We start from the raw sequence: 11,157 nt of genomic DNA on the forward strand, positions 1-11,157 counted from the left end.
TCTATAAAATGTGTGAAGGGAGGCTCTATCAGCATGGTTCCACTCTAATGGCATAAAAAAATTATTGTCAGATTATCATGAATAAATAAAGAACTAGAAGAAGTACTGCTCAAGAGCAAAGCTCCTAGAAATTTAGTTTCACATGCTCAGTCATTGCCTCTCTGACTGTTGTATTGTGTTAATAGTGGCGCTTCAGAGCAATGAAATCCTGTCTTACAGCGCACGCAGCTTCACATTCCCATGAAGTCACAAGGTGCATTCCCTGTAACACCTGTAGCTAAGATTTCTTTAATTCCCTTTGGAGGTTACATACTGTGCAAGTAACATGGAAGGCACACCCCAGGACTTGAGGTACTGACCAGGACATATTCAAGGTATAGATGGTCAACTTGAACTGTTCAGTACTAACTGCGTGAAGCCACAAAAAGAACAGCACAGGAGGAGACAAAAAAGAAAAAAATTTGGGGCACTCACTTCTTGTGCCTTCTGCTGCGTTGTTCTTTGCCCATTTCATGCAGCTAGTATCCAAAAGTTATTAACTTGAGGTACGTTGGGCAAAACTTGGGGAAAAAAAAGAGCTCAACACAGAAAAAGCAAGGCAACTGCCGTCAGTTATCCATACACGCAAGACAACTACAGTCCCCCACCAATAGACTCCGACCGAGACGGGCGGACGAGCCCCTCACCAGAGGGGAGCGCGCGTTCCGTCCTTGTTCCGCAGGAACCGGTCCCTCATGCTCTCGTAGAAGTTCATCCGGCAGCCGCTGTAGACTGAACACACGCACACACACAAACACATGCACATACAAGTGTCACCGAGTCAAGAAAAGGAGGTACACTGACCGAGCAAGACACTGGTCATCGATCAGAAAGCAAGCCCTAAGGTCGTTCCTTCTTTTAACACGTTCACTGCGGCAGCGCTTTCTGAAATCCCGATCCCTGCGCACGATGACTCACCAGTGGGTCACTTCCCGATTCCTGTGCACGATGACTCACTGGTGGGTCACTTGCCACATTCCTCTGGTGCATTGTGACCCACCATTGAGCCACCAAGGAATTATGCTCCCTTGAAGCTTTCTCTAGGTGGAGAGGGATGGCTCCACAACACGTCAAATCAGAAGCCCCAAGAATTTTTCATATCCGGTGATTACAACAGCCGCACAGGAGGAATAACCGCCACAGCTTGCCTGTGACCCATGTCGCAGTGAATGTGTTAATCAACAGGCTCTGCGAAGCATGTTGCAACTTGCCACTAAATGAACTTATTGCATGCTATCGAGGTACATTCTGATGTCTGTAGTTGAGATGCTACGTGGAACTGTTTATTTTCGTGTTCTTGAAATGTTCCTCCATTTAGCATGACAACTCGATAATGATAAGCAACGCCATCATGCCTAGCCTCATTGCTACACGTCAGCAAACTTTGCTCCATCACAACACCTCAACAATGTTGATAATGCCTCGTGCAGTATAGAGACCAACTTTAGAATGAGATGAACATATCTTACGTTTCCCAGTTTTGGTACTTGTCAGGCATCATTGTTTTACATGCAAGAAATGAATAGTAAAGCTTTTAGAACTTTAAAAATATGTGTCACTCCTGCATTAGGATCAAGCAGTGTCATCTAGCCCCAGATGTCAAGATGGAGGAACATTTAACAATATGATGGTTAGTGCCATAGCGGTGCCATTACTAAGCCTGACAAATGGTACACTAAATCTCTAACGTCTCCAGTACTATTAAAAATTAATGTCAAGCTGAACCACAAAAAGCCCTTAGCATTCATTATGGGATTTCCTTTGTGGCACTAAGTACAACGCAATCTTTCCACAACATGTACACATGAATGTATGTCATTACGGTACACGGTATATTCAAGTTCTAAATCACCTCAAATATATATTTTTTTTTCAGCCAAACTTTTTATCAAGTACTAGGAAAGCACCAGCAGGATTTATAATTTTACCTTGCGGTAAAATTCTGAGACAAAGCAACTTAACAACTGTTTGTCAGGATGGTTTGAAGAGGTGAGATAACGACTTACTGAGGTGCCGGTAGATGGCTGGTGGCAGCCCCTTCCACAGCTTTAGCACGCCTTCCTCCTGCACTGTAATCGTGCATTGGCCATGAGAAACACTCACTGATCAGAGCACTGAAAACACATGAGAATGCATCCACATTTGAAAATGCAACGGACAGTCGGCCACAAATGTTTACACAATACGAGACTTGCAAAAAATTTAACAGTTCTGCCTGAAGGGTGGAGTGTTGGTAACAATAGCAAGGCTTGAAATGATGCTTGAACTCTTCGAACAGTGTTCCAACCACATGCGGGTGTGACATGTTGGCGAGACGCAGCATGCAAGGCAAATGCTGCTGGGCAGGAGAAACATCGCCCTGGTAGCCACCAGGTGTCTCACAATGCTGGTGCGATGAGGAGCGCCACCAGTGGCATTGGACGCGTCGCACCTCAGTGGTGCACAGTCCGTTAGCGTTAGTCAGCCCCAAGTCAAATGTTAGATAATGTTAGCTTGACATTTACTATCCATCCCGCTTGGACCAGTGCATACACACAGCAGCTAAGCCCGAAAAGCTAGTTTGCTTACAGCAGTCTGCTCTCGTCATTGCCCTGCTTCCTAGCGCTGATTTTTTCAAGTTGAGCTAATAGAATACATGCGCACAACATTCATGCCATCAGCAAAAGGCAAACGCTGTCCTCACTACAGCACCGAAGTGATTGAATGTAGTGTTGACATTACGTCCACTTTGCTTCATTGTTTTTGCAGCCAGATGCAATGTGCGTCTCTATAGAGACCTCATAAACCTCTGTACATGAGCCATGCCTGCATCACTGATAACGGGACAGTGACCAACATGCAGTACAATTATCAAGCACATGCTAAGGGGAGCAGGTGAGTGCACATCTCCTACACCAGCCCAGCCATGGCTGTGCAAAGTTCTTCGCATGGCTGAGTGTGTACAACAACCCTCCCCCCCCCCTACCTTGGAGGTAATCTGTGATGGGTGCAAAAAAAAAAAACTTTTGATGGCACACTAAGTAAGCTTAATCCAAAGCACACCCTGTACCGACAGATCTGGTGACAGGCCAAGCGAGCTGACCAAGAGTTAAAATGGAGCGCACAGAAAGTTAATGACAAGAACAGCTAACAATGTGGCTTCTAGTTAGGATTTTTGGCCTGTTATGGGGATGAAGGTCCGATGGACAGCATTATTAATCTTTTTTTAATTATGGGGTTTTACGTGCCAAAACCACTTTCTGATTATGAGGCACGCCATAGTGGAGGACTCCGGAAATTTCGACCACCTGGGGTTCTTTAACGTGCACCTAGATCTAAGTACACGGGTGTTTTCGCATTTCGCCCCGATCGAAATGCAGCCGCTGTGGCCGGGATTTGATCCCGCGACCTCATGCTCAGCAGCCTAACACCATAGCCACTGAGCAACCACGGCGGGTGGACAGCATTCTGAGTTGTCTTCCTGTTGCACACAGCTTTTGCTGGTGGCATGATGGCACCAAGTGACAGTATGACCAAGTGACACCAAGTGACAGAAGAAAGAATGCGAGACTACCTCATCATTCATTGTGGTGTAATGAAAACAAGAGAAAACAAAACTGCATGTCAAAGCAAAACAACCCTTGCATTCCTGTAATCTTTCCCAACAAGAGTTGTTATGGGCTGTTCTCTGTCTCAAAATAATGCAGGGCATCATGCAGCAATAGTCATAATCAAAATCAACCATATTTTTTTTTTTTGAATCGGCCACTCATGCTGGTACACGCTGGCTTGAAATGGTGTAGTAAGACACTACTCAGGATTCAATCCCAAGTCTGCGAGCCAACAAGTCATTGCGCTATTATTGTCATCATCATCATCAATATCACAAGCGTGTGCTGAACAGGGATGCTTGGTGCATTCTTCGAAGAGAATTGAAGAGCGCAAAAGGCGGGATATAGTGTAATCAAAGCTGTGTCTGTCATCTACATTACATTGTGACATCTTTTTCGCTGTTTCATTCGTCATTAATGTCATCATCATCAAGCCAGATGCCACTGTTTTAAATAACGCTCGAGTCATGCATGTACATTCTTTCACAACTTTCATTTACCCCTTCTTTGCTCTATATTATCCCGAATTCTGACCAAAAATGGCCAAATCAAGCAGACCTCCCCAGAAAGTACAAATTCGATTCTGCTAGCACTGTCCTACGATTGAGTGCTGCCATCTACCAACAGCATGACTAAGCAGAGACACAAAACTAGGCTAGTATATGGCATTGCTAGTAAAATGCAAAGTGCCATTTGGTTGATTTCTTCAGAAATGAGTGGATGAACCAAGCTCATCCAAGGCATGGAAGGGGTTAACAAAGTAAGTACTCCAACATAAAAAGCAATAATGTTTCATTGCCAACAACTTTTCCATAACTAAGGCAGACCATCCCCTTTCAAAAATTTTGTACATCTTGTTCACTTTTGGTGGCGGTGTCGACGTAAGTGCAGATGCCAGAGTGGTCTACTTGCCAATGCCTGCCGCAGTCTTGAAGAAGCCCCGTCGATCGACTATTTGACCCTTGGCAGCCAGCTCCCCCTGGACCTGCAGTCGCGTCTTCACGATGTCCAGTGGGTAGGTTGCTGCAGCCAAACCGGGCAAGTAGAGCAGGCATTTATATTTTAATCTTACTTCTTTTTTAAATCACTGTCAACATGTTTTTTTGTAAATTCTTTTCTTTCTCATGTGAAACACGCATATACAGATCTGAATACTCATGCTGTGCATTGCTCGATTTCATTAAGGCCTTTGGCATTGTCTCTCATACTTCTACTTGAGCTAACTGAGCTGAACTTCAACGTAAATGTGTTCAACTGGATGAGAAGCTTTCTCTCGAATCAGACTCAGTTTGCAGGTACTGAGAGCTGTAATTGAAGACTTTCTAAAACGTCGGCCAGCGTTCCACAAGGCTCTGTCCACTTGTCATTCCACATTAACGAACTTCCCGGACGTCACGTACCGGAACTTCCAGCTACATCATCACCAAGGACTTGAGACGACAAGCACTTGTCCTTGTCGTCTCGTCCCCATCAGTGTCTTCTTTGTGCTGCTGCCTTTTCAAATCTGTATTGCTGCTTCCTGTTCACAAGTACATACCAACTCGCTCCGCAAGAAGCTCTGCCAAAGTAACGGTGGTTATGCATCACAAAACTTTAACGTAAGCTGAGAATATCACATAAAAGCTATATGTTTATCCTGCAGTGGCAAGCAAAGCTGGTGAAGAAAATCTACAACCATTTGAAGGGGTTTCAATAGAAAGCATTATTATCATGAACAAGCACAAAGAATTTCAGATCTCAGCAGCTATAAGCCTGTTGGCATGGTACTAGTTAAATTTGTATTTAGTATAGGGGTGGGAGGATATATAAATTTCAAATATTCAATTCCTACTTGAGAATTCACTATTCAAGATTGCCAAATATTCGTTTCGTTCGAATGCCCATCAGGGAAAACAGTGCTTGCAGTCTAGAGGGAGAAAGACTGATACAAATGGAGAGGCTTCTGGATTATTCTGGTGCTGGAGATCCAGTTCTTGAACAAACATATGAAGAAGGTCAGTATGCACCGTAGTTACCAGCCATTCGGTAAGCACGTCTCACCTGATGCAGCGCACAAATTTGCTGTCTCAGTATAGACAAATCAGTTTATTATTTGGACAATGTCACAATAGTTTAATTCCTTCAAAACGATGTGCGGTGCTATACTATTTGCCTTAACTCTTTTAACAAGCACTATGCTTTACTACATGCATCTGGTGACATGTTTTTTTTTATCCGTACTGTCACTGCCACAGTGCACCAATACAATCGTCCTTTCATTTGTTCCTCATTCACAAGCTTCTCAGTCAAAATGGCATGCAGTTGTTAACGGCATTTCATGTATAACACAAGCTTTTTGTTAATAAACAGACTCCATAAAATTTTCACTTCACATTTTGGAGAAATTGTAAATATTAGAAGGTCGTTTTCAAATATTTGTATTCAATTAGAACATTTTTTTATTCGAACACCCCTAAAAGAAATATGAAATTATGGGGTTATACGTGCCAAAACCATGATGTGATTATGAGGCACGCTGCATTGGGGAACTCTGGAAATGTGGACGGACCACCTGGGGTTATTTAACGTGCATTAAGTCTAAGTACACAGGCGTTTTCGGATTTTGCTCCCATCAAAATGCGGCCGTGGTGTGGATTCGATCCCCCAACCTCATGCTTAGCAGCCCAACACCATAGCCACTAAGCTACCACGGCAGGTATTTGAACACTCCTACATATTATAAAACACTAAAAACATAAAAAAAGGCAAAATCTCACGAACAATTGACATTTTCTGAAGTGGTTCGTATGAAGCGTTAGGTTTGCTGGCCTGTAATAAACATCTAAATGTATTGTCACTAAGCAACAGTGTAACGTGCATTTCAACTGCAATGCATGCATTTCCTTTCATTTATTGCACAGTGGGAAGTGTAGCATATGTAGGGTTCCACAGCTGTCATCGCTACGTTCATCCACTAGACAGTTATCTACGCCGGCTCACATCCTGTAAGTCATCCTTGCTGCACACTGCGGGTGCTCCAGATTAGACAAGGTGGAGAGATATGTGCACATTTTTGCGAAATCAGAGGCTGTCCTGAAGCACAGCTGTTAAGAAAATGGGGTCAGTTTGGCTCCATTCTTCGTGCCTAATGTGGACTCGGTAAAAGATTTGCACTCCAACGTTCACAGAAAACTTGTTGGGCGAGGGTTCTACTAAGTTAAAATACAACGAGCACTTGCCTAAGGCTGAAATAAACTGGCACATAATCGACATTTCAAGGTGAGTACGGGTCCCTTGTTCACAATAAAGAGGAGCGCGAGAGGGTCTGACTATTGTGAATAGGGACCAGTAATGGATTCAATAACAGCAATTATATGTGTGTTTCTTTCAACCTTGGGCGAGTGCTTGTGTCATTTTGACAGTGAATAATTCAAATGCACGGCTAACCTGAACACAGTGGGAACCGAGGCTCTCAGTGGGTGCTGCTAACAGGCGCCTCGGCAACAGGTAAAATGACATAATGTGATGCAGTGTACCAATTAATAGTGGTGGCATTTACACAGAGGGGCTGAGACAAGAGCGAATAGCACAAAAAAATTTCAGTGGCTCTTCGACCATTCTTGATCTTAAAATCTCTCCTGCATGATGAGCTGAGTCGGGCTAACCCAATGTTAAATTTATTTGTGAATTGACTTTTACTTCACTATACTCAACCTCTCTGCTTTATGCAAGTTCACAATGACTATGCAAAACACTGAGTTCATCTGTACACTAAGACATTCCAGAAGACAGGCTACCTCGCTGTTATATTTCAAAAGATTTGTGCACCAAAAATGTCAAGAGTTTCAAAGTGTTTTCTCATATTTGGGCAGCGTTGGCACACGAAATGTTTTCGACAGTTTCTCTAGGTTAAGTCAGCAGTTAATTTAGAATGCCATATGGTCCCTCATTGCCAACCTGCAATCTTTCAGACCCATGCAAACGCTGTGAAAATTCCTAACGTGGCAAGCTGGCGTGTAAACTTCGGAGCCGTCATGGCCACCGGTCTTTCGTTTCTGCCTCCTTTCTCGCTCATCAAGCTTCTCCTCACAGTAAGAGTGGCTGTTTTGTTATTGCAGAAGTGTGACCTACACCCCAATCAACCGAGGCATTTTCGATCGCAATTGAATTTCTCGATCATGACTGACTCCCTAGCAGTGTGCACAAGGTAGCCAACTGTGATCGAGTAATTTCTTTACGACCAGGCTTGACCATGACCAAAAGTGCCCCATGTGATGGGATATACCTAATACAGCTACAATCAATGCTCTTTAGTGTCCCTTTTAATCAAACATTTGCTAGAGCCACTGCTACTACAGGCGCCAGTTTAGTGGCGACAAGAAAATGCATGCGAGGTGATGTTAGCTATGGTCGATTATTCCCACAAGGGCTGCCCATAGCTAAGGCACATAGCATTCTCACAGCAGAATAATGTGGCAACCTCGGCTGACTGCTTAACATAAATTCACAGCCAAAAATTAATTTGCCTATGTTTCTTTTAAGTATTCTAAGTGGACAGAAATGGTGTCTGTGCATGCCCCGAGAGTGAAGTAGTGCCACGATTTCTTTTTGGAGCATTTGTGGTACCTATTCCAATTTGTGTACAGTCAGAAAAAAACTTTACAGGACACAGGTGCCACGACAGATGCGAATTTCTGCTCTGCTAAGCTTCTATGTTAACAGTTCACTGTGTAGGTTGCAAATGCTACTACAGATTAAAACATTTAATTTGAGGCTACGTGGCCAGGCTTTGTAGGAACTCAGCTTTATTGAGAATCCCACATCCCATAAACTTTTGTGGGCGACTCGACAATGACATTCCAAGCCAACACTTGGCATCGAGCTTATTGACTGGCTGAATGCTCGTCTTTCCTCAAATCCACGTATGGAACGCAACCGTTCACTACAGCAGAACCTCGTCAATACATTCCCATTACATTCTCAAAGCTTTTATGCTGTGAAATGCTAGTCCTATCTCGGAAATGCCAGCATAATCCATCACGCCGTGTGTATTTCCTTCGTATTTGTTACACCTGAATTCCTTGTTTCAATAAAAAAATTATAAATTCACTGATGCAGCACTGTCGGTTGGCAGCACCTGCACTGACCACCGCACGCGACCGCTGGAAATGGTCATTTTCCAGGTTTTTAATAGTCTGCCTTAATAGCCTGAACTTAGTGAGTTTTCAATATTTTGTAGCCTTTCTATTAAAGTTTGCGTAAATGTGCAGGTAGCTCTGCCCCATCTGCAGTGCCGGCGCAATTGTTATTGGATGTTTTGTTTCCCAGGTCATGTATTCTTTTCCCATAGTCTCCTGGGAGACGTGTACTCGGAATGGGATGCGCTTCTACATTATATATATGCAGTAGAACCCTGCCGATATATTTCTTAAGGGACCATGGAAAAGAATGCGTCGTCCGGGAAACATCCCATAGCACTTGCAGCAAGCACTGCGAACGAGCCGTAAGGCATAGTTTGTAGAGCTGCTGCAAACAAATTAATTGGCGGTGCAGGGAATCTGCAGGCCTCTAGGCATGCCCTAACTTGACCTTTTCACGGCTGGTCATTAGCTTAACGGAAACTGTTAGCTGTTCCCCACACACGTCTACCCTTACGTAACGAGTCCTCCTTATACGCTCGTGCTTCCGGGAGATTAAAGCTTGGAACTCCTCCATGTTTCTCCGGCAATTCGCGCAGCCGCCTGGGAAGAATCAAAGCGCCACAAACGACCCAAAAAAAGTAGCGACGATAAGACGCTCGCACGAAGTCAATTAAGCGCGCAATCTTCTCGCGTTTCCTTCTCGTCGTCCTTGTTTACCGGCCCGTGCTCAGGGACCTCTATCGCTCGTTCTAAGATCACGAGCACTCAAAGACTTCTCCGTGCATCAAACGCGCGCGCGCACTGATAATGACAAGATGCAAAACGCTTTTGTTCGCCCAAGTTTAGGTCCGAGTCGACCCGAGAGCACCACCATGGCTCCCTCGTGTGTGCGACATACGCCGCTTAACCATGACAGCCTTCAAATCGGAGCACCATGTCGCCTGTAGATTTACACAACGCTGTCTATTCGGCCGCACCGCTACACGACTGGTACAAAATAAGCTCGGCTTCGGCTGTCGCTAAAGGGCTCTTCGCGCCATCCTTGAATGACCGGCCATCTGTGACCTTGTGAGAGGTGCATGAAGTCGCGATTTTTTTCCCCAAACGTTAACAGGACACACACGGGCAACGTGTAAGCTCGATAGGGGATGAAGCATTGCAGCACAGACGGGACTCAAAACGATCAACGAAAGGCCCGCGGTCGCACCACCAGCTCGGCGAGTTGTGACCGCGGTCACACAACAGGCAAGAAGCCTCCTACGGCCTTGCCGCGCGCAAGGCGACGAGATTGGCACTCACTCGTCTCGGCCACAGCTGCGGCGGCGACGGACAGTGCGTACTTGTAGAAGAAGCTGTCGATGTAGCGCGGCTCGGACGGGATGCGGGCGATGGTAGCGGCCATGGCGACGGGGTAGCCAAGAAACAAAATAATCGTCGATCAGGAGAAGCGGTGTCTTCGGAAGCAGCGTGCTCTGACCAACGCGTCGCCGGCCATCACCGTGCGGCGCGGCCGGCTTTCTCCTTCGCGCGAAGAGGTAGGACTACGAGCCGTCCTTCGGACTTTTAGAAGGGTCGGGTATACGGGGTCGCCAGCACCTTGCTCGCCGCCGGTGCAGCATACCCGTCGCTCCCGCTAGATGCGCGCAGGCGTCGCCAGCTGTGCGGCGGCCGCCGCGGCACCGGATGTAGTGTGACGAAAGAAAAACCGGAAGCCAGCTTGTACAACTCATGGATAAACTGAAGTGAGCTGGAACACTGGTTATAATGGGTGTATTGAAAGTCACTGAATTTGCGTTATATAGTTCTTTTTTCGCTGTTTGTCGAATGACATTAACAAAGCGACTTATTCCAGCTCTGGTTAAAGATGCGAAGCTAGTAATACCACAGAGTACACTGCAATGTTCTCTGTAGTTTGTGCGCTTTGTATAAGAGGCAATAACTCACAAACTTTTATTAGAGTCTGATCAGTGCGCAAGCATTTTTTTTTCTTTCTTTCTAACATTCGTCATTTGGGGCAACATTTGTTCAGTTCTCGCAACGCCTCAACAGAATGGATAGATTTGTCCATCGTGTGGGTAAGCAAGTAGTTAAAAACAAGAAACTCTATGGCTAGAAATAATAAATATAAATCAGGTAAACAAATAAAAATGAAATTACGCGAAGATTCACGTTAACTACTGATTCAATCACAGGCTCTCAAGCAGTAAAAAGAATTCTTTGAAGTGTTTGTGTTTTGAAGGCCTTGAGCACATGATCTCGGGTGCCAAAGTCCAAAATCTCTACTGCGTCCGCTTCATCAAATAGTGCCGCATATCTGAGTTGCGTATTTAGCCAGAAATTAATAATACATGCACGTAATTGCGCACAATAAAATATAATAAGGTTTTATGCCTGCATTTATTAGACGT

The 11,157-nt window shown here is 44.9% G+C and overlaps 1 protein-coding gene across 1 annotated transcript in view; it reads right to left on the reverse strand.

The window, feature by feature from the left end:
• Ucp4A (Uncoupling protein 4A) overlaps nucleotides 1-10,431 on the reverse strand; it is a 31,516-nt gene extending 21,085 nt beyond the window's left edge. Inside the window, exons 1-4 of the mRNA XM_075702181.1 lie at nucleotides 10,049-10,431; nucleotides 4,542-4,652; nucleotides 2,046-2,108; nucleotides 687-771 (exon numbers count right to left, since the gene is read on the reverse strand). Coding sequence (XP_075558296.1) covers nucleotides 687-771; nucleotides 2,046-2,108; nucleotides 4,542-4,652; nucleotides 10,049-10,151 — 362 coding nt within the window. The 5' untranslated portion in view covers nucleotides 10,152-10,431. The remainder of the gene's footprint in view (nucleotides 1-686; nucleotides 772-2,045; nucleotides 2,109-4,541; nucleotides 4,653-10,048) is intronic.
• Nucleotides 10,432-11,157: the final 726 nt, after the last annotated feature.

The sequence above is a fragment of the Dermacentor variabilis genome, chromosome 8 (assembly GCF_050947875.1).
Source record: "Dermacentor variabilis isolate Ectoservices chromosome 8, ASM5094787v1, whole genome shotgun sequence".
NCBI classification, from domain to species: Eukaryota; Metazoa; Arthropoda; class Arachnida; order Ixodida; family Ixodidae; genus Dermacentor; species Dermacentor variabilis.